Consider the following 27,601-nt stretch of genomic DNA (forward strand, 5'->3'; position numbering starts at 1 on the left):
TGGTGGGATGATGACTTCGCTTCCTGTTTGAGAGCTTTGTAGAATCGCAGTCAGTACATCCTCCACATGTGCAGTGGGCAAAGTTTGTATCTTGTCCAAGAATTCTTCCTTTTACATCCTTCAGGGAGACAGATTTGTATTTCCCGGCCCACTGACCTGGATATTATTACAAGTGAGAGGGAAATAACATTGGTCGAACAGCTGGCTCTGCTTGCAATCTGCTGCACATCTGCCCATTTCATGGCGGTCTGTGGGCCAGAGATTCAGTCCGTCCCTCTCCTCTCTCCAGGCAGCGAACTTGTTTATCTATCCGTCCGTCTGTGTGTCTTTTAGGGTATTTAAATCTAATATCTTTCTCTACAAAGAATATTGATGTCAGTTGTTCTGCGAGCTAGATATGTTCCCTTGGTATGCTGTTTGGTGAAATGAGGTTGACTAGTCTCATGTCCCAGGTACAGGAAGGAAATAAGCATTAATTCAAGGATGGAAAATAAAACCATTTAAAAAAAAAAGGGGAGGTCAAATATACTTGTCTCGAGTTCACGGCTATCTCTGCTCAGTCTCTTAATATTTACAGGAAAAAATAAGATAAGCTACAATGACAACAACGTTAACAACAACAGGCACGACGACAAACGGACAACGAGAATAGCAAGTGTAACGATAAAAGGATGTCAATATTTAAATTCATTCATTCAAAACAAAGAATATCTTTGCGTTTCCTTAAAGTCATGGCAAGTCAATATGACCTGATTATGGACCTCCTCCTCCTCCTTCTATGACTATGCTGCAAGATAGACACAAGCATTGCCATCTCTTTCTGTTAGCCACGTTAGCTTAGCATCTTTGCAAGGCAATGTAGACAGTCATGCTGTTGTGTGGTTGAGGGCCAGCTGTTTCACCCCGGAGGCTTTTGCCTCCGTCCTCTGTATCAGTCTCTTAGCGCGGTGTGCCATCCAGGGCGGAGGAGGACGGGGTGCTGGGGGTGGAGGAGCGAGGGGTAGCAGCAGGCGGGGTAGCAGCCGGACTCCCAGTTCCGCTGCTCGGGGTGCAGGCGGAGGAGCTGATGGGAGCAGGGGTCTCTGACCCTGGGACGCTACCCTGCTGCTGGCTGGCCTGCTGCTGCTGGGCCTGGAGGGTCTGACCGCAGACATGATGGTGCTTCTCCCAGTCCTTATGCTGGCAGAAGGAGCCGCAGTAGCGCGCCGTGTTGCAGCCGCTGCACGTCTCACTGGCTTTGCGGCCGCAGTTCCAGCAGCTCTGACAGACAGAGAGAGACAAAGTTAACTAAGACAAAAAATAATCAACCTGTTCTCATTTAGGTCTTCAAATACCGACAATGTTTTGTCACGCCCTGAAGGCGCCCATCAGTTACTGTATGAGACGCCTGCCGGAAAACATACGACACGAAAAAAAAACACAGCAGAAGGATTTACAATCAAAACAACTGGGCAGTTCAGTTGATAACAGTTTGATAATCGCTAAGAGTGTTGTTCACACCCTTTGTTTTATTTTATGCCTTCATTCACTGAAATACTGACAAAAACTGCCGCATGAAACAGAGAACATGACGTGAAGATCAGCAACAGTTATCAGTGCACCAGTCTGCACATTAACAGAGCTAGCCTCTGTTTTTACAACACTTAAGCTTAAAACTAACCACAGACAGATCAAAAACCCATCTATGATTACGCTCAGGGCCTCTTATATATCTCAGAAACCGCAGGGAGAGCATGTCAGGGCGGCTGCGTATCCACAGGAAACAGGAGAACAAGGTTACAAACTGCTTCTGAAAGTTCTCCTCTGGGGCGCCTCTCTCTCATAAACATCACTCCTGCAATTAATGACAGATGTGAGCCATATTTCCCTCTCACTTAACTGATTAAACGCCAAGGTCTCCAATGGTGATTAGCAAATGAAAGCTCCTTCCCTTATTTCCTCTCAGCTGAATTGATAACACCTTTCTAAGCATGCTAGCTGCTCTGTCGGAAAAATAAAGAGGAAGGAGGAACGCGAGGTAAATACATACTTGATTGACCTTGCTTTGCTTTATTTCACTCTCCCTCCCACTATCCCCTGACTATAAAATGACTTCTATTTGCGGGAACACTTTTAAAGCCCCGAATAATCAGCAACCTCTTTTGATATTTGAAAGATAATGTACAATGATTTGCTTTTACGCTGCACTGCACTGATAAAATACAATAGAAACGTCTTTTTAAGAGAGAGTCCTATCATCTGTGTCATTTGGGAGTCACTAGAACACCTGGCAACTAAAGTACAAAGTACGAAGTGACAACAAAGAAAGATGCAATACCATAACTATCAAACAAGAGCTGGGCGATGTCAGCTTCCGTGATGTGTTTGAAAGATTGAGGGTACACCCCTTGATGTTCTGAGTTGGCTGTGCACGCTCCTACCTCACTGGAGTCCTCCTGCTGGTTGATTATGGAGAGAGCATCCTCGGCCGCCTGCCGCTTGGCCTCGGCTACCGTGCGCTCCATCTTGGCCCGCTCGCTGCTGATCATCTCGTGAGCCTTGCGCTCGGCCTCTGACACGGCCTTCTGCAGCTCTGACATGGCCTGTCGCTTCACCTCATTCACCGCCTCTTCTGGAAAGAGTGTGGAGACAGAGGAAGTCAAGCCTCCCGTACCTGCAATATAATGCGTATTATATCACCCTGTCGTTGGAAGTTTATTTTCAGAGAGTATAAATAAAGAATTCACAGACGTTTTTGCTTTTGTTTAGAATATAACAGTCACAATGCCGGAATATAAATGCCTCTCACACGAAACAAATCTGATTTCCTTATGGGATCTCTTGTGCAGAATGGTGTACATGGGAGTAAGCATAAAGTCTTTGAAATGCATTCAAAACTAACGTGGCATTTAGAAACTGTGCGTCTGCCAGTCTAAACACAACAATAAAGTGGTATCTAAAGTTAGTGGAATGGTAAAAGCTGTTTCATCTGCTTAATCTGCAACACATCTGCAAGTCAGAAACCGTAACCATGCTGCAACTGATTTCACTCATTCATATGTGATGAGAAAAACCAGAGACGATGAGTGGCAGTAGTGGACTGTAACTAACTACATTTACTCAAGTACTGTACTTTAGTTCAAGTTTGAGATACTGCAACTTTATACTCCAACTCCACTACAACTTTTCATACCCTTCATGTCCAGTGAAAATCATGTATGTCCACACGTGCTGACTTTGAATGGGAATGTTTTTGATAGACTTTATGGGTTCAGAAGACTCTCCGACCAAAACCATCTTGGATGAACTGGAAAATGAATGATAGGAGCCATTTAACTGCAGAATGAGTACCTTTTCTTTCGATACTTTAAGTGCATTTTGCTCATAATACTTGTATACTTTTACTGAAGTAAGGTTTAAAATGCAGTACTTTTACTTGTAATGGAGTATTCTCATAGTGTGGTATTAGTACTTTTACTTCAGTAAAGGATACTTTGTCCACCACTTGATAGTCAGTATATGAACACATTACGCATTGATTGATTTCATTTAGTTATTAATTACTACATCCTTATGAGACCTTGGCACGTAATCAGTTACAGTAGATCCTCAAATGCATCAGTGTGCAGTGTCTTAGTTTAAAAAGTTGAAATGATCTCATTTGAAGATGAGAAACATTTTTTTTTTCCTTTTAATGTGAAAAATATCCTGGAGGCAACAGCACGAGCCAATTAATCCCAGGTAATCACTCAGAAAAGCTGCTTTAGCTGGAGTAACGTGTTATTTCATACTTTTTTTGTGGAATGAATAACCTTGCCGCACGGGTGTTAAGCGGTGGAATTCCAACTAAACGTCAAAGCAAAAGGAGGGCTTTTTGTTTGCTCCCATCAAGCCTGTAACTTGACTAATTGTGTATGCAAATCAGGCAATTTATATTTAAATTATGCATTTCCATTGTGATCCCAGAGGCCCATGTGGTGAGGGGAAGTGGGAAACCGGTAGGACACCGTGCAAGGTGCTTGAATATTTATCGCCAACTGTAAACATTTTGCCCATTTCAAACAGATGTATTCACCACTGCACTCCATTGTGTTAAAATCCTATTTTGCAAGTCTCCCTGGGTAATATTTATATCAGTCTGTCTTCAGCCAGAATATAATACAACTGAAGTGAAAAGGATGCTGGAAATACTGAGAAGAACGCAGAGAGAATGAAAAACAGTGGGCGCAATTTATCATACAGACAAACGATAGAAACTGCTTCATGTCTGACAAACATGCTTCACTTTACTTCATTCCCTTTGTACACATTACAGGTATCACAAATGTAAAATCTGTTTTCAGTGTCAGACAGAATGTGTGCTTTTATAAAGACAGAGACATTTTCTCTCCATCGCGATTGAGCTACATTTTTAATGGGGTGGTTTTGTCTTTAACCCACTGTGCTGCCTGAAGTCATGGAAATTGCCCTGGTGCCGTGTGATACATGCCTTGTGCATGGAATCGTGATTACACACCAAATGCCTTAGATGGAAGATCGATCAAAGCTGGTGAGGGGAGGAGAGTACTGGAGAGCAGGCTGAGTCCCGATGGTGATACTCAATTCAATTTAAATGCATATTACTTGTTCTGAGTATCTCACACATCATGCTTGGTCAAGCAAGGGGACAATTTCTTTTCTCCAAGGGGTTTAAAAAGCAGATATACTGTATCACTGACAGTGAATACAAAGTGGATTCCTCCAGCACTGAACCTTCAGCGGAAAATTCTTTCAGTTTTTCAAGACGAGCGATAATGGTGATTGCAGCTGCGCTCATGAGTTCCGAGAATGCTGTTTGTGTACTCTAAAAATTTAATGGCAACTAATGAAAGCTGTTAAAGCAACAAATTAGTTTCAATACTTGATCTTATGTGGCTCTACAAATTTCCCAGTTTTGTATCACTTTGGGTTAGTAGAATAGCTGCAATGTCTGTCGCTAAGGGGATTACAAAAGAGCCAAAAGCAAAAAGATACCAAGTCTTACTACAGTACTTTTAACAGCTGAGCCACTGGACCAGCTATAAAAGCTACTTATGTCCCTTATTTGACTGGCGCAGTAAAATCGTTTTATGACCTGACATCATAGTTGGAGTGTGCAGAGTGTTGTGGTAAAACTCTTATTTTTTAACTTCCCACTGTATCGAATATAAATGATTTTCTAAGAGCAGCCTGACACATTAATTCATGTCTAGCAGGGGAGGAAGTTGCAGACAGCAGACTACACTGGAATGAGAGGAGCGCCTCTCATCCACTCCCAGCCCAGAGTCATCTGGGTGAAAAAGACGGCCTTGATTTTTACAGAGCAAAAAGTCTTAAAAACTGCAGAGAGAGATAAAGACAAAGGGAAAGAAAGTGTGTGTGTGTGTGTGTGTGTGTGTGTGTGTGTGTGTGTGTGCGCGCAATCATGGAAGGCTCACCAGCTTTCTTCCAGATCTCTTCAGGAACGTATCCAGACACAGGCCGGTGCAGCAGCTCCCTGTGAATTTCTGGGGAGACATAAACACACAGCCATGGTGATGAGAGATCAGCCAGTGTTCTGCATTAAGTAGCACAAAAGACTATAGGACAAATCAGTTGTTGTGTTGTAGAGACCTGTGGACTGCTTGTTTTTTTTCCTGCAAAAAGGCACCAAAGAAATAAAGCGAAACATTTTTTTTTTTTACTGATGCAAAAAACTAGCGTGGTGTAAGAGCGCTCAGATAGATAGATAGATAGATAGATAGATAGATAGATAGATAGATAGATATACTTTATTTATCCCAAGCTGGGAAATTGCAGTGCAGCAGCAGCATTACACACAGTGAAATAAGTGAAAAATTGTGAAATAGGACTATAAAGAACAAACTATACATAATAAAAATATCAAAATAGCAATCAGTAAAACGATTATATACATAATAATAAAATAGCAAAATAGAAAACAGTAGTACTGAAAAATATTGCACAAAAAAGAATATCTACAGCAAATGGCAGTGCGTAGAAAATAAAGTGTACCGTGACTGTAAGCAGGAATATGTTCAACTAGCTAACACCAGCATATTTATAATCATGATAATACAGATGATGTGGCCTGGTGGCAGCATTTACAAACATAACAGCAGAGGGCCTGGAATTGAACCCTGGGGAACTCCACATTCAGTATGAAGCTTTCTGGACATAAAAGTGCTGAAGAATATGAAAAATAAATCCCATCACTTTCATGTAAGGTGCAAATCAAAGTAAGTACCAATGGATTTTAGATCAGCTTAAAATGATTAATTATAAGGATCATATGGATTTGGGCTTCTTTAATAGTGGCTTGTTTATTACATAAACATAAAGAGATACCAGTGGAGACATGATATCTTTCAATAAAAACATCACTAAGAGCCTTGAAATGGAAGCATTGACATAACTCATTAAACTTACAGGAACATGGCTTGAGGCAGCCTTGTAAACATACCTGTACTAACTGCTTTGCCACTACAGTTTGCCCTTTAATACCTCTTATACATTGTGATTTCCCCACCTGATGTTGCATTTTCCTGTGCCGCCGGGCTCTGCTGCCTCGACTGCCCACTGGCAGCGCCCTTCTTCAGCTCTTCGGCGTCGCTGTATCGCCGGATCCAGTAGTTGAGCTCCTCGCGGTCGGCCTCCTGGCACCGCCGCAGTACTGTCAGGGAGCGCCTTGTCTTCTCCACCATGTCCATGATACAGTTCAGCAGCTGGGGGTGACAGGGAGTGGGCAAGGCGCTGAGTTTACACATAGACATGGATGGATTGGTTTAAATTCAGGAAAGGTGCAGTGACGGAGGGTGAGGTTCTAAATTAAGGGCGTCATCTGTCATGTTGTTGTAGTCAGGGCGTCGTTAATATGAAACACAGGTGAGACACACTTTCACCTTTGAAATATTGATCAGGATTGTCACACCTTACATCTTGCTTAATCACTTCAGTCAATAACACATTTGCCCTCATGTTACTTGACTGGGTGACTAAACTTTCACTGCATACGAACAACAGTGAGGTGAAACACAAATGTGACACTAGATGTTCAGTCATGTAGTTTGAACACGCAGAAAGTTACAAACTACAGCTTTAAAAAGGATTAAAGGGTTACTGCAGGTGAGCACGCAAACAACAATTTATCAGTAATTACACTCTATGTTTGTTACATTGCATGCAAACGTGTGCATGCGTGCATACACATGCACATCTCTGTATATAAAAAAGCTTGACTATCAGTCTTCTTATGCATGCCAAGGTCATTCTTACTTTGTGTAACAAAGACTTACAGTACAATGTGATTCAAAACAATTTAATATGACTAAAATGAAGACTTAGCTAGACTTACTTACAGAGACAGAACTGTTAAGTATAGTAATAAAAAATGTTATTACTTTTCTTACATGGTCAAGGTGCTTCCACTCCTCAGCCCACTCTCTGTCTGTCAGCCTGTGGTCAATCACTTCCTCCTGCCGGGTCCCTGTATGCATACCTGGAAGACAGACAGACAGACAGACAGACAGACAGACGGATAGATAGAAAGATAAATAAATCGCACGTCAGTATGACACAGAGGATCAGTAACAGTACTCCATCATTCCCTTACTCTCCCTTTGATTTATCCTTTATTTGGTCCCTGGTTGAAACTCCCTCTCCATCCATTTCTTCTCCTCCTCCCTCACTCCCCCTTTTTTTTGCTGTCTCCATATCTCTCTCCCACCCCGAGGGCAGGACTCAAATGTATGAGCTTCCAGTCCAATAAACATCCATCACAAGGCGAGACATGGTAAATGTCTCTCCTATTTTTAGAACTGAGCCAAAGTCGTCATTACAGCTTCATCAAGGCTCGGTCTACGCAGAAAAATGTCTCTAATACGACGACGCTGCGTCTAAATGTGCTTATGTTGTGCACTCATGCAGCTCACAGTGCATAACTTCAGTCAGCTGTCAGTTTGCAGTGGCCTCCGCTTCGGTCTGTGCTCTCTGAGGCAGCAGGATGGCTTTGTGGTCTGAGAGATTGTTCTGTTAGTCTACTGGACCAACAAGCATTCATCAGGATCAAGTGGACACTGACTGATTATCATTATTATTAAAATTATGGATCTCACTGATCCAACTGAGAAGCCTGAGAAATGATGGAAAAGATGCAACTGTTTTAACTGTTGACCTTCGTATAGAAAATCAATTATTACTGGATAAAAACACATACGTCACTTATATACACCCTCCATCCTCCCACATGTCCTCACCAATAGGCCTGGCTCTCTCCCGGATCTCCCGGTGGTTGGAGGCGGGGTGTCTGTAGGTGTCGCGGTAGTGATGGGCGATGGCCATGTCATCCAGCCTGTAGTGCTGCGGAGGGAGCGGGCCCGGGTGGGGCAGGCCGTTGGGTTGGTAGGAGATCCCATTGGATGGGCTGAAGCGCTGGGCGGGGCTTATGGTGCAGGGCCGCTTGCTAGGGTGAACATCTGGATGCAGGGCACCATCTCGCTCGAAGCCATTCTCTTTGGTTCTTGGTGGAGAAAGAAAGAAAGAGAGGGAGAGACATATTTTCAGTTTGTTGTTTTGTTTGTTTTCTTCTAGCTGTTAAGACAACTGATAGAAGGGACAGCATAAGGAAAATGCAGAATTATTTCAACCTGCTGGCAACAGTTTGAACTTGTTCCAATGTGGCTGAAATGCTCGCTGTTGTTACCAGACTTGCACACATTCTTGTTGCAGTGAAAGCCTGGCAAATAACAAAAGACCCTTGAGGCAAAGTGGCTGAGCAGAAAAGGAAAGGGAAATAACAGAGGGAGAGAGGAGCGGACACAGGCACAAATCAGCATGGTGGTGATATCACACCTACTTTGTAAAACTGTCTGATTCCAAATTTAGTTTGTCACTGTTGTTCCATGCAAAAGCCGAAACATATCATCACAACAACTGTTCCCCCCCTTTGTGCTACAGTAAAGGCTTGACCTGCTAACAGACTAACAGGCTGCAGTAAAAGACTGTTTTTCCAGGAATCATCCAGGAATTCTTCCATTGAAAACACGTCCATTCATACGCACGCACGCAAGCACAAACACACAAACACATAAACGCGTGCGCTTGTGCAAATTACAGACACACACATACATACGTACTCGCTCAAGTAGCTTCCAGGGGATCAGGTGGATTTTCGTTAGCCTGCTTCCAAAGATTAATGTGGCCAGGTGTGTTTGTGTGTGCGCACCTTTGCACGTGTGTGTGTGTTCTCAGCTTTGTCAGTTCACAGTTAAATCTCGCCAGCCTCCCCCCTCTATCTGCAGTCCTCCACATTCCTCTCTCTCTCTCTTCCTCCCCATCTCTCTCTCTCTCCGATGAACAGATTGAACTTCTTAATGAGCTGTTTTTATGGGCTCCTAATGCTCATCCACAGCTCTCCATATGCTCTTTCCCTCTATCCGTCCGTCTCTCGCTGCCTCCCTCGACTCATCCATCCACCCCCCCACCACCTCCAAACCACACTGTTATCTCCCGAGCCTTCCTGCTGCAACAATGTTTATATCTACAGGCGCCACACACACATGCACACATGCACACATGTTCACAGTCACCTATACAATGCACTGATTTGTGCACACATAATTTGCTACCTACTCTAGATGCATGCCTGCCCAATTTGCGCGCCAATGTCAAGATTTCAGATTTCAGAAATTGGATTAAAAAAAAAACAAAACTGTGTCATAATGAGAAACACTCACACACAAATATTGGAAATTGTCAGATAAATAACAAACAAAGGCCCATGCCTTAATTTGAGACTGGCAGTTATGAGAGAAAGGGCTTTTATATCTAAATTCCCGTGTTTAATAGGCACATTTGATTCTATTATAGTAAATATACATTGTACATACATGCAGAATTCTTTCACCTGCCTGGAAGACTTTTATTGTGAAACACCTGCGGTAAGTGTTGACTTACATGAACAAAAGCAGAATGGATCAGAGTTAATCAGCCAGTGAGTATTTCTCTCAGCAAGAGTTGAGTATGGTTTAATGATGTGTGTGCCATTGATGGAATTCATGCTGTGAAAATATGCTGAATTATACTGAGTTTACCATGCAAGCCATTATAATACAGGCGCTGGTACATTTGCACTCCCAGCAATTATTTAAATATCTGCTTTGTTAGAGAATTTATGGTATCTACTGTACACCATATGCATATATGTTTTTTCTCATATGCATATATTCTTGCTTTGGTTCCTGCAGATGATGGTATTAATCAGCATGCGTTGGTAGTGCATTGTCGTCTGTAATTAAGGATTCCCATTCAAATTCCAATATTCCGACATGAGGCTCCAATAAGCGGGAATGCAGAGCAGAGGTAAGCAGAAACCAGAGGTGCTTAGCCAGCCATATTGGTGCTGGAGCCTCATCTGTATGTGTTATCAGCCCATCTCCCTAGGCAGGCACACACACACACACACACACACACACACACACACACACAGACCCAAACACGTACAGAGGTGCACATGTATGAACCATACTCGCGCTTTCACACTCCATAGAGAATCATGCACACACACGTTCACACAAACAGACCACATTTTTTCACTGAATACAGATGCCTTCTTACTTTTTCTCTCTCTCCATATATTCTCTCTCTCACACATTTACATGCACGCCTTTTCCCCTAAGCTCACTCCCCTATGCACCAGACGGCCTGCAAATATGCAGGTATTACAGAAAAAGTCTGCCTATCTGACTGTTGGGGGAAAAGAGAGGTGAGAATTATTAATATCGCGTTTGGCATTTTTGTCCCTCAGCAAATATAAAAAGTACATTTTCCTTTCCCCTGCCTGCATTAAAATTTCTAGACCCCCGGGAATTACTCTTTATTTCAAAAGGCCGTGCACACCTTGTACTCACAGCATAGGCGCAAACTCACAACAAAACACAAATGCTCACAAACTTCTGCCCAAGAAGTTAAAAATGCTTAATAATGTTTAATGAAGGAATGTTTGGGTGCGTCGCTGCATATCTAATTGTATTTATTAAACGCTTGTTAGTCTCAGTCATTACTCTGATTAGTAAAATCCCTTTCTAAGGCCACTTTGGGAGAAAACACATCAAATCTATATATAGATGGTGATGTTATTTTTGTAGTCATATTGCAGCTCTACCACATAAAATTGATTTTATTGGGCTGGGAGGGCTCCACAGTCTTAAACATGAACACACACTCGCCATTGGTCTGGACGGGTTTTGTGCTTATTTCCGTTTGGGCTGCTGTGGGGGAAGATTGCTGGAGAGAGGGCTCCAGGTTTTTACAGTGCTGTGTGTTCCCGGATGTCACGTCTCAATGCTTGTCCATTAGAGCAGGGAACATTGAGTCATTACCAAAGTCCGTGACAACAAATGGATGTAATGATTTGGCCGAGGGGGTTGAACTGATGCAGACACATGCACACACACAGGCACACACACACACAGGCACACATCCAATCAAGCATGGAAGTAAATGATAACTTAGGTATCACAAACATGCATCGAACACTTATTCACACACATTCACTGACACATTCACACTTTTCATTTAGCCACAGCTGTCTTCCTTAGTTTTTCTATCTTCAGGGTGTATGTGTGTGTGTGTAGCCAAGTCTACTTTTCCCATCTCTTCCTCTCCTCAGTTCTGGCCCATTAAGAGCAGGAGCCAGGAGCTGAGATGTCCAACGGAGCACGTCATGAGGCCCGGTGGCGCACTGACAGACACTTCCCATACATACATTAACACATCACGCTCTTGCCTTGCGTTGGCTCAGCTCGTGTCTGCCGAGCGATGTTTGCGTTCACGGGGATGTAGGCAGACTCAAAGGGATTTATGCATGAGATCAAATAATAGAGGAGTAAAAAAAAAAGCCTCAGCTGCTACAGTGTTTGGAGCTGCTGCATTTATAAACTTTAACGTGTATTTCTGATATGATTCTAACCCCAATTATTCTCATACCGGCAAAAATAATGACTCTGGCTCACCTGTCTGGCGTCCTTCTCTTGCCGTTCTCGTTGACGTCCAGCAGGAGTTCGGAGGAGTCCACCGGCGAGGTGGTGCTGGTGTCCAGGAGCAGCTGCTCATGCTGGGCCAGGTACTGAGCCGGGTTCTGCTTGGCCAGCCTGGCACAGTGCAGCAGCTCCCTCTGAAGAAGCGGCAGGTTGGCCTACAGAAGGAAACAGCACCGCATCACCTGAGGAGCCTGAACAACTGTGCAGTGTGTTTTAGACAACACTCACAAGAACAGAAATATCACATCTGCATTTTTTCCTTTGAGAAAATGTCTAAAAAGTCACACACTCCTCTTTCTTAGAGGCTCTCTGTTTTTTTTTTTTGACTTATTAAGGAAAATAACAATAATCTGTATACTACAATATCTTACACATATACTGTATCTTGTAGTGAAAACTTGATAATGATTTGTAATTGCATAAAACGGTAAAATGCAAATACTCTCATCTGTGTTGCTTTAAGGGTGATCAAAGTCAGCTTCAGCTCTTAAAAGAGAAAATGTGCATTTGGAATAAACAAATTCTACTCGTGGCCTTGTGCAAAATATAATATGCTGTTGATGATTCATATTCAACAGAGATAAATTCAACCACACTCTTTGATCTGATGACACGCTTGTTTTTCAAGAAATAATGCACATTTCACAGAAAACCCTCAATTTAAACATAAGAAGTCTTTCCATTCCAAAAACACCTATTTGAGGCAACAAAAGATCCATTCCTTCCATGTCATCTAACCCCTGTTTGCTCATTACCACTGAACCACCACCACTTCCTGTGACCCAGAGTGCATTAACACCCAAAGACTTTCTCTATGGCGTACACTTTTTAAAAAAAGAAAAAGCAGATATTTCCAATCTCTTTGACATAACAAGGGGGTCTGCTTTCTTGTGTGGAGTTACAGGGTCATGCAGGTATGCGCGCATTGACTTCAAAGACATCTGATGGGGTGCGTTTTGAAGCAAGAAGATGAAAGTGTTGCGTAAGGCAGGTTCAGAATGAGAGTGGGGGCTATTTTGGCGAGGTACATCACAAGAGCTTTTGGAGGGGCCATCTTTGTAAGTTTTAGGTCTGTTAATCTTTGTTTTGTCCTTAAGAACATAATCTCTATCTAAGTCCCTTCCTTTGTTTTTTTCTTCCCTGATTTTTTCCAGTTTTATTATCTATAAGCTTTTATTCAGTCACCCAGTCTCTCCTTCCCGTCCTACGTTAGCTGACGAATTTGCTTTCATTTCTCTGACCGCTCCATCTTGTCCCAGCTGCATACAGAAATAATACTTGCAAAACACAACCCTGATTTGTTTCGTGGTCTTTATGTTTCATAATCATACGAAAATCCCTCTCCAGTAATTGGCTGTAGTAAAAGAAATGCCAAGCGCTGGCCTTCGCTTTACCTGCTCGAGTTAATGGTCCGTTAATAGTTTATGATCGTAATTACCCTCTGAAAAAAGAGCATAAAATAGATTGCTTTGACCTCGGTGAACTCATCTTTCATTAATTAGAGGTCATCCTGGCTGCCTGCGATGTGGGATGCATTAACAAAAAGACTGAGTCAAGAAATGCAGACCGCTGAAGAGACTGCATCATTTTTCATATGATAATATATGGAGCTTTGCTTCTGTGCAGTTATGGTAACCAACATCTGCACTTGCATTAAAGGAAAATTTCAAGCAGTGTTCAACAGCCACAGCTCAAATCCTCCCAGGATGATTTATTGTGAAAATATTGGATCTGTCATTTTGTCAAACGGTGCCAAAAAACAATTCAGAATATGCCATGTTCAGGATGTGCTGCACTTTCTGTTTCTGTGTAATTTGCAGTTGGAGGAGAATCTAGGTGACTTAGTTCCTGCACGTCTATATTGTCCTATTTCAATTATTTCCTGTCACGACTCCCTCTCTTTCTTTCTCTTCAGCTAAATGTGTTTATTCCTCCGTCTCACAGCACTCCTCTCATTTCAGCACGACACAGGAAAAACAAAACACTTGACAGCTCAGATGAGAGCAAACTTTAAAAAAAGCGCAACTTTAACTTGAAACCAGAGAAACGTTGTTACTTTGTAAGTCCGTTGTCTCGTGTGGCGGGCGTCCCGCCAACACATCACGTCACTGGCGCTGTGTGGTTTATGATTGCCTCCTTCCAGTAAAGACTCCCAACCAATTTGTGGTTCGGTATTAAGAGAAGGGGAAAGGAGTTGAGTGGGATGGGGTGCGGGTGGGGGTTGGAAGGGTCGGCAGAGTCTAACATTAGCGTAATGAAAAACTCTGAGCCCTGACGCGCATTGTTGCAGCTGTGCTTCGACGCACCTATAAAAGCTCCCCTACACCTCCAACTGCTCTCTGCTACCATATGGTAGCTGGCATTAAGGGCCCCGCAGTGGGAAGACACTAAAATTAGACTGGGGAGAGAGAGAGGCAGAGAAGGAGCGACGGAGGGGGGGAAAAAAGAGTTGCATCTTTGATTCCGCAGCCATCCCAGTGATACACTAACCATCTGGCGAGGAGAGGAGAGGGGAAGGAGGGATTGGAGGATGGATAGATGGGGAACAGTAAACAGAGACAGGAAAGGGATAAAGATATGGAGGGAGAACAAATGAGGAGGTGAGTCAAAGAAGAAAAAGATGAAGGAAACTGAAGAATAAGGGAGTGGTGTAAGGAAGGAGACAGGGAGGACACAAAGTCCCTGTTTGTGTCGTTAAGAGCCAGTAACGGCGATTCTAGTGGGACCAATTTCTGCTGCCCACATCCACACAGGACCTCTGTGGATAATACAGGCTTGTGAATGTCAGTGCACACATCTGCAAATGCACACACACACACACACACACACACACACATGCACAGACTGAAGTGAGCCGTGCTCAGGGAGAAGCAACTGTCTTGTTTTCATAAATAACATTTACCTCATGCCTGTCACTCAGACACAGACAGATAGAGCAGGGGAGGGAGGGATAGATAAGGGACAGGGAATAGATAAAGAGGAAGAGGTAGACAGAGAAATCAAGATGGATTGAGGTGGGGGGAGGACTGAAAAAAATGAGTAAAAAGAAAGTGAGAAAACAAAACACAGCGTTTTCAGATGTGTGTAATAGAAACAAATGAGCTCTGTAGTAAATGTTATGTCCGTCCCTGCTCTCCATCTCTCAGCACTACACTGATATCGATCTCAGCGTCACCTGAACCCGATAACATGAGCTGAACTGCTGCTGCACAGTACATCCCTCCATAAACACCCCAGTCCGCTTTGCCTACCAAAACAAATCATACCACCAGTCTCACCTCCAGACTGCTTCAGCTGCTCAAACCCCGCAGACTTTCAGACAGCGCCTATCTGACACAACCAGCCCTAATGCACATAAATGGCCGCTATTTCAGCTGTAGATACAAACAGAAAAAACGCTGTCCCTCTTCATTTTTATCCCCCAGACTGAAATAAAGAGATGTGAGCGAAACAAGGCGACCGGTGACAAATGGGCTGAAGCAAGGGCACAGCCGGATACTCAAATGAGTGCTCCTTTCTCTGGTAATATACCATGCTAATGGCTGAAAATGGGAAATGCTCATTGAAAATGTGGCTTTGTGGGATGAAGAATCGATGACCAACAAACAAGCCTGAGAGAAAGAGACGTAGGCTGAATGGAGCACATGAAAGAGGTCGTTGTCCTTGGCCCAGAACCACACTCACTGTGCTCTGTTCCAGCACATGTTAAGCAAAAAACAACAACATTTTCTTTCCGCTTCAAATATTGCAGGTGAAAATAACAACCGGAAGAAAGTTGCTCGCTTTGGGTTATACACAGTGATCCTAAAGGAGTGAGCCTTGGTATTGAAATTACTCATCCGCCGTTTAATTTGGAGGAGAGAGATCGAGCGAAGAGACAGAAAGAAAGAGACGAAGTGAGAAACAGAATGAGAGCGACTGTTTCTTGTGAAGCTGCCGAGAGTGAGAAGAGAGAGAGAGAGAGAGAGAGCGAGAGACAGGTTCGGGGTAGATATGAGAGAGAGATTAAGATGCAAAGAGGAGAGAGGCTCCGAAAATAGGGAGAAAAATCACGAACATAAGTATGCACATCTGGATCTGGGCTGGCTAAATGTTTTCCAGACTCGGTCGATCAGGCGGAGCGGCAGGCAAGCCCTCTGCAGTAAATGCATGTTGGAATATCTACCTTCAGAAAGGGAATGACGAAAGGTCGCAGAGGGAAGTTGGTGGCTTCTTGGAGCTTGGAGTGAAATTCTTCGATGGTTAGCGTGGAATTCTGTGGAGAGAGGGAGAAAACACATGAGCCCATGTGGAAGGCATTAAGCGATAATATTACTTATTGGAAGCTAAACGATATCCTGGCCTGGAGTGAATGTTTCGGGTTTTGTAATGGGGAGCATATGGGGCCAGCCACAGAGAAAAGAGCCGCAGAAAACAAAGACACACATCTCCTGCAATTAACAAAACAAATACACATGCAGGAGTCACATCATCAACAATAATGCTGCAAATATGCTTTTGTTTTTTTTAAAGGGCTTCAATATGAGTTTTGATCATTATTGGCTCATTTAAAGCGCACAACACAGGCACAACATTTAGGTGCAGCTGAACTGCTCTTGCATTTCAGTGCATTTTCACATTAGCTCAGTTCTGCTTGTTTGTTATTATGAGTAGAAGCTGAAAAAAACATGCACATATTGCATATGTATTATATTTCACTTATATTGTATCTATATATTTTAAGGCACCTGTGCCATAAATCAAGATGTGCTCATTTTTGGACTGCTTTCCGTTATTTATGTCCGGTAAGATAATACATTTGTTGTTTAGACGCTCGCACACGTTTTCTGTTGTATAGGCGCACATGCATGGCACCCACATCCTTATCAACACGGTACACGAGTCTATCACACTTGTGCCATAATGCTCCACACCAGTGCTGCCTCTCTCTCACCATCGCTGCCAGCTGAATAACGGTCTGTCTCTTTTCACAGAGCAGATAAGACCAAGGTGACCAAAATACATTAGAGTTGCATGGACCATTCAAATGTGCCATAGACAGGAGAGGGGGTGTATATTTAGACTGAGGGGGTATCTGTGTGTCGAAAGTGGGTTATGCATCTCAGTTTGTCAGCCCTCCACACCCAAACAAACTCCACCTTCTCATCTCTTCTCCTGTGGTTGCTTGTAACTCACATTAATGGCTGACAAGGCAGCGGTGACACTATTTTTAATATTCAACATGAACTATTCCCACGGTGCGGAGCAGAGAGAGAGAGGTGAGCGTGCACATGAGAGAGGAGTCTGCTCCATAACAAGCAAAAATACAAACAAGGAAAGAAAAAAAAAATCAAGCAAGACGAAGAACATAAAAAAAAAAGCAGCAGATATTATTTTTCCTCCCCACACTGTCGGCGTTATTTCCCAGACCTGAATTTTGTTACATTCAGCCTTACATCTGTTCGCCCAGATTGCGTAGGGGCTGTTCTTGACAGCTAGTGAAACCTCCTGAGTCTCCCTCTCTCCCTCTCCCCGGCACACAACTAGCTAATTAACGGTGTCACTCTTTTCAATAAGGCAGGGGGAGGGACAGAGAGACAACGAGGAGAGAGGAAGAGAGAGAGAGAGAGAGTAATGGAGGAGAGGGGGGCGGCGTGCAAGCCAAAACGACACAGGAGAGACATGTGCATATGCAGACGGTGAGAAAAATAAACATAGTGAAGCCAAAAGGAGGCTATGCTCTGTGTGGCTAATTAAAAAAATTCCTCCCTCCATCTCCTCCGCCTCCTCCTTTCTGCACAACGTTCAATCACTATTTCTGTATTCCCCTGCTCGCTATGCTCAGATTTTCTCAGATCATGTAGACGTGTGTTATATCTTTAGATTTGCACATGTATTTTATATAGCCCTCATACAACCATGTCAGATAAGCTGCAGAAACACAACACATCTGTCTCATTAAATCTCCGCTGGATAAATGTATTTCGATGTTTGCAGGCTTGATTTGTTTTTCGCTGTGTTACCAAGGCAGAAACCTCTGGTGATTAAAGCACTTGGATAGCTTCACTTTTGTTAGATTTGCGCATATGTTTATATGCAGTATTATTCGTAAATTCAGGCAAATTCTAATTTAGGTTTTGAATATAGCACCCTGTTTTTATTCAGTTCATGCACTAGATCTTAATTTGGATTAGGGGTGTGATAATCAGTAGTGCTTCCTCTTAAAGCTGCAATCATCATTTCTTTTGCAATTATATGCATTTCTTAGCTAAATAAATAAGGTTTTAATATTGCGACTTGCAGACGCTGTCAGACACCTGCACAGCCTTAGTAGGTTTGATGTTAATCTAAATCACCCGGCACCTCTGGTTTTCCATGTTGTTGCATGTTGTGTTTGAATTTAAATAAATGTAACGCAGTCGTTATCTGCAAGTGGATCAGGTGCACAAAGACGGTCGTCTCCTGGTTTGATGTTGTTCTATTTCCCAGAGGACAACATGCTGCCATTGTTTTGCAGGGCATTGTGTTACACTGAATACTCTGAATGTGCTGCAAAGCACTGATGGATTTCAACCCTGAAGGCACGGATCTGCAAATCTCTCTAAGTATTTATTTTACACTTATTGCTGGAGGAGCAGATGGGTGAGGCATCTGACATGAGGAAATAAAAAAAATATCCCTCAGGTTTTTATAATCAGCAATAAGTATTTCAAAGAGTTTGAAGTATTCATCTCTGTGACTGACAACTACCTGACACTATTTAAACTTTTTGATTCAGTGAACCCCTTCCATCTGGTACTTCAGGCAGGCTGAACAAATGCTAAGAATTACTCTAATAGAGTCACTTATTCCTGCTAACTCAAGGCCTGGTGTCAGCTTTCACTCTGCGAGCCCTTTGAACTCAAGCTCACATCCATGGTAGCCACTCACCACTAGTCCTAGCACTAATGTGCGGACCCGCTCGCCGATTTCAGGTGAGATGTCGTTGCCAAACTGCTGCAGAGTCGTGAGGAAGCGCTTGAGCTTGCTGAGCTGCCGCGCGCCGCAGGCCGGCGGCAGCTGCTGGTTGGCCAGCGAAGAGGAGGAGGAGGAGCTAGGGCCGTTGCTGTAGCCGTTCGGAGGAGATGGAGCGCCGTTGAGCGCCGTAGGAGAGTGGCTGCTGCCGTTGGTTACTGCGTGAGACAAGCACATAAGAACACAATGTTAAGAGAAATGAGAGTTGGGGTAAAAGTTACACTGCATTCGCTCTCGGTATGTACGAAGCACCAAAAATGGCCTAAAATCCCCGACTGTGCCTTTAACAAACACCAACAAAGAACATACGTCAGCTTCATCGGGACCTAACCACTGATTTGAAGTGATTTACATTCCCCTGAAAACATTCACAATCCTCAACATTTGTTTCCAATCATAGAGGCTCGTTTGATCCTTTGTGGCATCCTCTCATAAAAAACATATTTCTGAGACATGTTGCCTCCCTGCACCTCCTTCTCCCTCTGCCTCCTTCCGTGCAGTCTAAACAAGCAGGGACAGCGTGACCCCCCGCCGTGCTGGAGCATGGGAGCAGTGTCTGTGTGTGTGTGTGTGTGTGTCTATGTGGGGGAGTCGGTGTACAAAGAGATACAAGGCGGCATAAAGCTTTCTCTCTAATGAGATTAGGTTTTGACTAGTGATCCACTCACTCCCCCTCTGGCCGTCGTCCAAAGCCGCCACTGTAAAGTGAGGAGAGACGAGATACTCAAACTGCATCTGGTAACAATTACGTCGGGTGGAAATCAAAGCATACTGCTTTGTTGAAACCTTCGGCATGCGTAATGAGAGAGCTGGGCCTTTCCTCCCTCATCGCACGGAAGCCCCGATGTTAATTGTGGAGTGTGAGCGCTTGCAACGGGCACAGAGAGACATCCAGATACAAAGAGAGAGGCAGAAAGTAAATACTAGAGATGAAGAAAAGGAGAGAAATTGAAAGAGAACAAAATATTGCCTCTGTTGCAGAGGACCGGCACTACTAATGCAGACTTGAGTGCTCTGAGCACTTTGAACCGCAGGGCCTTCCATTCTTTGATTCTAGTGCTCTTCATGCAAGTGGTTAAGTATGCACTTCTAAGTGAATACCAGGGTGTAATTTCCTTGTCACAGGCTATGTTCACGTCATGGCAAAGCTCCAACAGTTTGTAAGCGTGGGCTTTAATGAACTTGTTGGGTGAGTTGTTTGGAGTGACTGCTATTTGGAAAGGCTCAATGCAACTTGTTAAGAGGATCTTGTGATCCTTTTCTTTTCAATTTTTTCTTTTTTCACCAACACATTTTGTCTTCCCATGCGTGGCCGCATTTCTATCTGCTAGGCTATTACACTTCTGTGGTCTGACGGACAGAATGTACAGATTTACTGTACAGTTCAGCATCACATTACACCTGTTGATCCACCCACCACTGAACTACACGCAGGGGGGCACCATTCCAACTTTTCCCACTACTCGATGTATCTGCTTCGGCTGAGAACCAATCCGGTGCCATGTCTGAACATTAAGCCGCGGACTCTGTGACACTGAAAACTGCTGTTATATCACAGCTGATGTTAGATCTGCTTTATAACGTCAGCATAAGCACAGTATTGGTGCATCCCTAATTACATGGATGTGTAGTTCAATATCAGTCCATATCGTTCTTTAATTATACACCACACATTAATCGTGTCGACATTATTTCAATCACTTGGTGCTATAGAGCACTAATGGGAATGTCTGTCCTCCTTCCTGCTCAATAGGAGACTATTGCCGTGCGGTCATTAATAGGGGAAGTAATTGTCTTTACATTCTTTCATTCACTTTGTAGCAGAGAGCAGTGATTGCAGAGAGGAGACGGGTTGTAATTGGAACAGCTTCTCTAGATATGTTACTGACAAGGGGAAGATTGCTAAGCCTTTCTTCACCTCGCTCATTACTGCTGCCATGATCCACAATCACACACAAGTGATGTTAGGCCTTCGAAGAGTTAAGCTGCAGACGTAAACCTGGCTTTTACTCACATGTGGTGGGGGTGTAGGAGCTGTTGCGGGGTGCTCCTTGCGTGCTGGGTGGGGGCGGCATGGTAGGGGGGGTCAACCTGGACTGTGTCTTGACGTCCGCAGGTGAGTCGGGCATGGTGGAGTGCTTCCCAGTGCGATCTGAAGGAAAAGAAAGGTGACAAGGAAATAAAAAAAGACTGTAATAACGGCGCAACGCAGGAAATAAACAACAGCTCAGGGCAACGCATTCCACATCTGTGTGCCTCGAAAGGAACCACAGCATCTTTTTGCACATAATTTGATAACAAAGCGCCTGTGAGGTGCACCAGACAGATAGCTCTGGAAATAGACGGCTCGCCGCGTCATATGTCTGCGTGTCTTGCCGCAACGACACTGATGCATATGCTCAGACTGTCAAATGAGGAATGAGAGGGACTCACAGACACACAGACAGACACCCGAGAGAGGAGCGTAAATCTGCAGCGAGCACGGGTCTCATTCCACCACCATCTGTGCTTCCTGCATGCCCGCTGTACAGAACGGCGACACAGCAACCCCCCCCACCCACCCGCCCACCCTCTGCTAACGACTGCAGTGCTCATTACACACACACACACACACGCACACACACACACAAGGCCCAAATGCTTGTATCTCTGGATGCTACATTCACATCTGTTCAGGACTCGGAAACCAACCATTCAGTGAACTAACTTTAAGGTGGCAACAACACACACAAGCTAACTATGAACCTCCATCTTTGCCATCATACTACTATTCTTTAAGAATAAAACACTAATCAAAATCAAACATTCTCTCTGACGACCTGCCTACTATCACCTAATTCAGTTGCTTTGTGCTCCCCAGATAAACTGACCATATCAAATGCCTGAGAACAACAACAAGACATTATCAGAGTCCTGCACCGGCACGAGGGCTGAGTCCGCGCTGTGCAGGAAGAGATACACGATTTCCTTCAGCAGCAGCAGTAAGAAGCCTATCGCAGAGTTAACAGACTGTTATCAACCGTCTTTGTGGCACATTGTGAAAGGGAGATTATAAGAAGAAGGAAGAGAGAGGAGCGAGAGAGAGGAGGGAAGGGAGGAGCTGCAAGAGAAACAAAAGTAGTGTGACACTGGGAACATTGCTGTAATCACGTAATCATCATCAACACACACACATGCATGATAAAGGCACACACTGTGTAATCAGGGTGGCAAGGGTGCATGTTCAAGAAGAAGGGTGTTCCCTGTCACATTTTTCTGAAGATCCCAGAGTGTGTTTGTGCATGAATATGCTTATGTAGTCTTATATTTTGCATGTGACCATGTTCATTTGCACATATTCCCATCAGTGTTTGTGGGTTCAAGTGTATAGACTGCCTATACTAGTGTTCCTCCGTTTGGATGCACAACGTTAAGTTTAGGTGAAATGAAAGAGAAATGGTGATGTGAGAGAGACAGGACAGCCTAAGCCTGTTAGCCAGGCCCGAGCCTCAGTAGCACTCTGGCTCTGTGCTGCCGAGGTGCACTGAGACTAAGCATTTTAGTCACGCTAGCTCGGCTTTAGCAGGCAGGCAAGTGAGAGATGGAGATGTCACTGAAAGTCTAAATAGAGAGGGCTCCACAGCTCCATTTCTGGCCTGAACTTCAGGGTTCTTTTATTCCAAATGTTGACCCTTTGAGAAAAAAGGGAGCGTGACGTAGATGAACGAAAGAAACACAAGAAATAAACATCATAAACGAGCTTCAGCGTGTTCAGGGACATTAATGATTAGCCTCTTTAAGCTTTAAAGGCTTACTGAGAAGAACTGTGACACACAGGAAAGTAAAGATGAATTTAAAAAACACAAGCAAGAGTAAAATGATCTGAACTTCGTGACACTCCCATGGTGACATATGCAGGCAGCTATCAGGATATTCCCTTGTTGTTAAATGGTTAGAAAATGTGAATTTTATGAGTCTTCAGGAGCTTCCAAAGATCCTCGAGGCAGTTCCCAAACCATTTAGTGGGACATTATCAAACGGCTGACCATCTCCTAGGAGGGGTCAGCTGATAAAGTCACTGGGAAGGTTGGATTTACCAGGCTCCCAGCACACTGGCACAAAGTCTGGGGCGAACAGGGAGATCCAGACCAGGACTGCGAAGCAGACCACAACAGATCATTAAGCCTTAAATCTTTTGGGTTACTGGGAGAGGTCCAGTTAGGGCTGAATCACTCAGATTTTAAGGTTTGGGTTGGGTTTGACTCCAAATCAATTACACTGTCAAAATGAAAGCATTAATGCAAGTTAATCGCGGACTTAATATACGATAACACAAGTTTTAGCTCGGCAAACGCGGGGAAAAAAGCGATCAATTGCAGAGAGCGCGTGAATGGGTGCAGAGCAGAGATTAGTGGAAAAAAGCCGAGTGATTAGGAAAGCAGAGAATAGAGGAACGGAGGTGAAAGAAGAGTCAATGTGAAGAGAAGACAGAGAGAACAGAGCGACTGTCCAAACCTTTAACTGCTATTCAGTGAGCTGCATTTCTAGTGTCTCACACACACACACACACACACACACACACACACACACACACACACACACACACACACACACACACACACACACACTTTCTCTCCATCCTCCTGACCTGGCCAGAACAAGAAAGGTTTACTGCTCTAATTTCACCACAGTAAAAAAAATAAGGCTGGACCTGACTGTTTATTTTATAAACTCAGGATATAGCAGAACAGCTCGTGGAAACATATAGTCTTACCTCTGGCTGCCAACTATCATATCCTGTATGCCTGCCTAAAATATGATCTATGAAAATACAGGGTCATTAAAGAAGACGGCCGGGCGACAGGACCCAAGGTAATTCATCATTTTCCAGTCAAACACAAAGACCCTACATGTATGTGCCTAACAAGCCCAAGTTAAATAGAGAGAAGTTACCCTATCACACATGGCTCTACTTATCCTGTTTCACTGGATCTCTGAGCTCATGCTTTCATGTGTATTGGCTTTTCTAATTGGGTGGTCACTTTCGGCCCAGTTCACTTGATCTATTGTTAGATAGTAGGACATCAAATTAGGATCCAAATCACCTTAAAATTACTTTAATCTTTGTGACTAGACAGGGGGAAGGGATCATGTAAGTGACACGATCACCTCCAGCAGTCCCCAGAGTGCAAAGCATATAATATAATCCTTTTTTTTAAAAATCAATTTACATTAAAGTGGGGTGTTTTAAAGGAGGATTGGGGCATTATTCCTTGCAGTATTGCTAATTTAAAAGGAACAGAAAAAGGATTTTCCTAAAATTTAACATTTGTTCACTGTGAAAACCTCGAAAAGTCAATCTGAAGCACAACGTGTACTACATGAAGGGGGGAAAAAAGCGCAAAAGCCTGGACTTGAGATCCACCTGAACTCCAGCGCGGCACCGCGAGCCCTGCGGCAGCATGAAAAGATGGGTTTGGTTACGGGCTTGTAATTGGAGATTAACACCTGGGTCAGTGTTGTGATTGGACGGCAGTCGCCGGGTGGAGATGAGAGAAACATAAACCCTGAAAGCGTTTGAAACTCCGCAGTCCCTCGGGGGAAGAAGATGAAGGATAAAGAATGAATTAGTGTGAAATCCATGTACACAGCAAATACATGCACATGCATTCAGGCAATAACATACATCTCTCTCTCTCCCTCGCTCTCTCTCTATCTCAAACACACACACACGCACACACACTTTTGTGATTTATAAGCAGCATCTTCTCTTCTTCTGATTTGATTGAGAGCACTGCAAAGCATATAAGCAGAAAAAAATCAATGGCTTCATACTAACCAACAAGGGCTGCACCCAGCCATTCACTCAGCAGTTACTATGCCACTTGAATCGATAGCAACACTCCCCTCACAAGGTAATTTACCCAGTCTTTGGGAAAAATAAAAATGCATCTTATAACTGAAGCACATTATTGAAAACAGCTCCTGGTATAAATGTGTGCTATCCATTATCATGGGCAAATACAGCATGCATGTTTTAGAATAAAAAAAATAAATGTGCAGATGACAGACAAGCCCTCATTTTATTACAGACATAGAGAGAGGCAGAACAATAGCAAGTGCTCGCTACCTCATGTATAATTCAATTCAAAAAGCACCACCTCAAGTAGCAACCTTAAACAACCTTGAAAACAAAGTGGGGCGTCTCCTCCAGTCTAATACGTCTGTTAAAAGTTAATGGCTGAACTTAATGCACATCTATTGTCCATTTATTAGGCCTGTTACTGTCCTGCCAGTTGCACATTGGAGGGAAAGCAGCAGATCTGCGGCCGGCGCACTGGATGGTATTCCAAGACTGGACAGGTATCGATGTGCGGAGCTTTAATGGAAAGGGGCGATGAGTGCTTTGACTTTGCCTAACTCGCTTTACGACTTCTCCGAAGTGCTGTTGTCCAGGAATTAATGGATTGAAGAGGGCGAGGACGGTTGTTGAAGAGGCAGCAATTAGCTATAAAGGAACAGAAGAGCCCTGTCAAATGCGTGTTGATTCGCTCGTGCACTCCATGCAGGCGGAGGTGCCAAAGCTATTGACGATCATGCCTACGGATGACAGTGATTAATGTCTCGAAACAGCCGCTCGGTGTGTACTTTTATCTATAGCATCATAAAGAAGCTCTTAGCGCAAATATTTGTAGTGTGAGTGGCCTGAATGAGACTCAAACCCATGAGAATATCGGGGCTGCAGTGATGCCTCATTGAATATATTCAGTACGTTGTTACCCAGCTATCATATTGTGTGTGTCAAAGGTAATTACACTGATATTTGACTGAATTATAAGCTCCCAGGAGGGATGAGGTTGTATTTGCTTTGTGCAGTTAAAGCAGGGTTTCTAGCAGAAGTGATGTGTAGTGAGCAAGTTTTCAGTACAAACCACTGGTTCGCAACATTTTTGGCTTGTGACCCTTAATAGCCAAAGAATGCCCGCTTGCATGGTCACAGATTGCTTGTGTTTGGACTGTGAGCATTTCAATCACAGAGTGATGTTCCCATGTTTCAGTTTAACAGCCTTTAGATTAGAGGAAAGCAAAGATTTGAGAAAAGGAAAAATTATTTGCAACTCCTCAGATTAATCTTTTGAATGATTGTAAGTATGTGCAAGCCACTGTATTTTAGGCCTTACTGTGCTCTTTGTTATCATTTGAGTCTTAAATATGAGAGTTTTCATATGCTAACCGCCCTCACATCCCTCCAAACATGCTCTCACAGGCTCCCCCGTTAAGATAACAAAGCAAAAGTTGATTTGCTCTTGCTTGTTACTTCTTAAATCTCTTTACAATATCCCTCTGACGCACAAGCCAATCCTAGAAATGAGGCAGAACCCTGGACAACCACCTGCCACTCACAGGGATGTCTTCACACTTACATCACCCGTTCGCATCGTCCGTGATTACGTGATCCTCAATGTTTGCAAAATCTCTCTTTCTTTCTTCGCCTTTCTCTCCCTCTCGCTTATTCTCTCTTTCAGCCGAGCTCAAAGAAAGGAGATTTTATCCCCCCGCTGACTTGTGATACACGCCTTTTCTAAGGTTACATGCAAGTTACATCACTCGCCTAAAACAAGGTTGTTGCAATGAACGATATCTAGAAGGAACTCGGTCCCAGAGAAACAGTTCAATATGGTACAGAGAGGACTTTGCTAACCCACAACTCAAGGCAAAACTACAGGGTTTTATCAAAACCCTATACATTTCATCATGACACACAAAGCATCGGGGTCATTTTGCATTCAAATCACCTTGCGAAACGAGGACAACGCGGCCTAACCTTGATATTTTAGATTATTCATGGAGGCTACACTGACTTCAAAGTCTGTCATCAAGAGATGGAGTCAAACAATCTCAATTACACACTTCATAAGCTAGAACCGCCGCTGCGCGTGTGCATGTGTGTGTCATCACGAGCGTATGTGTGCGCCGTGATCGTACAGTTGGAGACCCAGAAAATGATGTGATAACAGTGGCAGTAATATGCCACTCGAGAGTACTTCACACAGGCAAATCCCATTCTTCAAAACGACAATGGATTTCAATCACGCTGGGTGAATTTTTCGAGAGTTGGCGGCTGTGACATAAACAATTTACGGCGCGGTGGCGCCTGTGCGAGCGCAAGATTGTATTAGTCAGACATAAGATATCATCATTATGGAGTTAAATGGAAAAATGCATATAGAGTGACCTGCTTATGCCCTGCACACACGCAGGCAAACACATAATCGAGACATGCATAATAGCCTCAGCGCGCACATCGATGTGTAGGCGTTGAAGTGAAAACCATGACGCACTGAGGCTGCAGGAAGCCTGTGAATGGAGCACTAATGTCCACAACATGCCAATGTCTGTGCAAAATGGTGCCTATGGGTGTGTTATACCAACACACACACACACACACACACTAAACCTCACCTAAACCCAAGTCTTCACCCTAAAATGTAATGATTTATGTTGTATTTTATCCCCATAAGGAAGGCGAGTCCCCACAATGTGACTGTGTAAACAGGTTTATGTCCCCACAACAGGAGTAATACTCATACACA

The 27,601-nt window shown here is 43.7% G+C and overlaps 1 protein-coding gene across 1 annotated transcript in view; it reads right to left on the reverse strand.

Moving 5' to 3' along the window:
- Nucleotides 1-578: 578 nt before the first annotated feature.
- The window catches only part of runx1t1 (RUNX1 partner transcriptional co-repressor 1), a 54,734-nt gene continuing 27,711 nt past the window's right edge, over nucleotides 579-27,601 (reverse strand). The window contains exons 2-11 of the mRNA XM_041955084.1: nucleotides 21,043-21,180; nucleotides 18,945-19,186; nucleotides 16,201-16,290; nucleotides 12,009-12,190; nucleotides 8,253-8,515; nucleotides 7,407-7,495; nucleotides 6,527-6,722; nucleotides 5,436-5,504; nucleotides 2,421-2,611; nucleotides 579-1,260 (exon numbers count right to left, since the gene is read on the reverse strand). Of these exons, the coding sequence (XP_041811018.1) occupies nucleotides 940-1,260; nucleotides 2,421-2,611; nucleotides 5,436-5,504; nucleotides 6,527-6,722; nucleotides 7,407-7,495; nucleotides 8,253-8,515; nucleotides 12,009-12,190; nucleotides 16,201-16,290; nucleotides 18,945-19,186; nucleotides 21,043-21,180 (1,781 nt within the window). The 3' untranslated portion in view covers nucleotides 579-939. The remainder of the gene's footprint in view (nucleotides 1,261-2,420; nucleotides 2,612-5,435; nucleotides 5,505-6,526; nucleotides 6,723-7,406; nucleotides 7,496-8,252; nucleotides 8,516-12,008; nucleotides 12,191-16,200; nucleotides 16,291-18,944; nucleotides 19,187-21,042; nucleotides 21,181-27,601) is intronic.

The sequence above is a fragment of the Chelmon rostratus genome, chromosome 16 (genome assembly GCF_017976325.1).
Source record: "Chelmon rostratus isolate fCheRos1 chromosome 16, fCheRos1.pri, whole genome shotgun sequence".
Taxonomy (NCBI): Eukaryota; Metazoa; Chordata; class Actinopteri; order Chaetodontiformes; family Chaetodontidae; genus Chelmon; species Chelmon rostratus.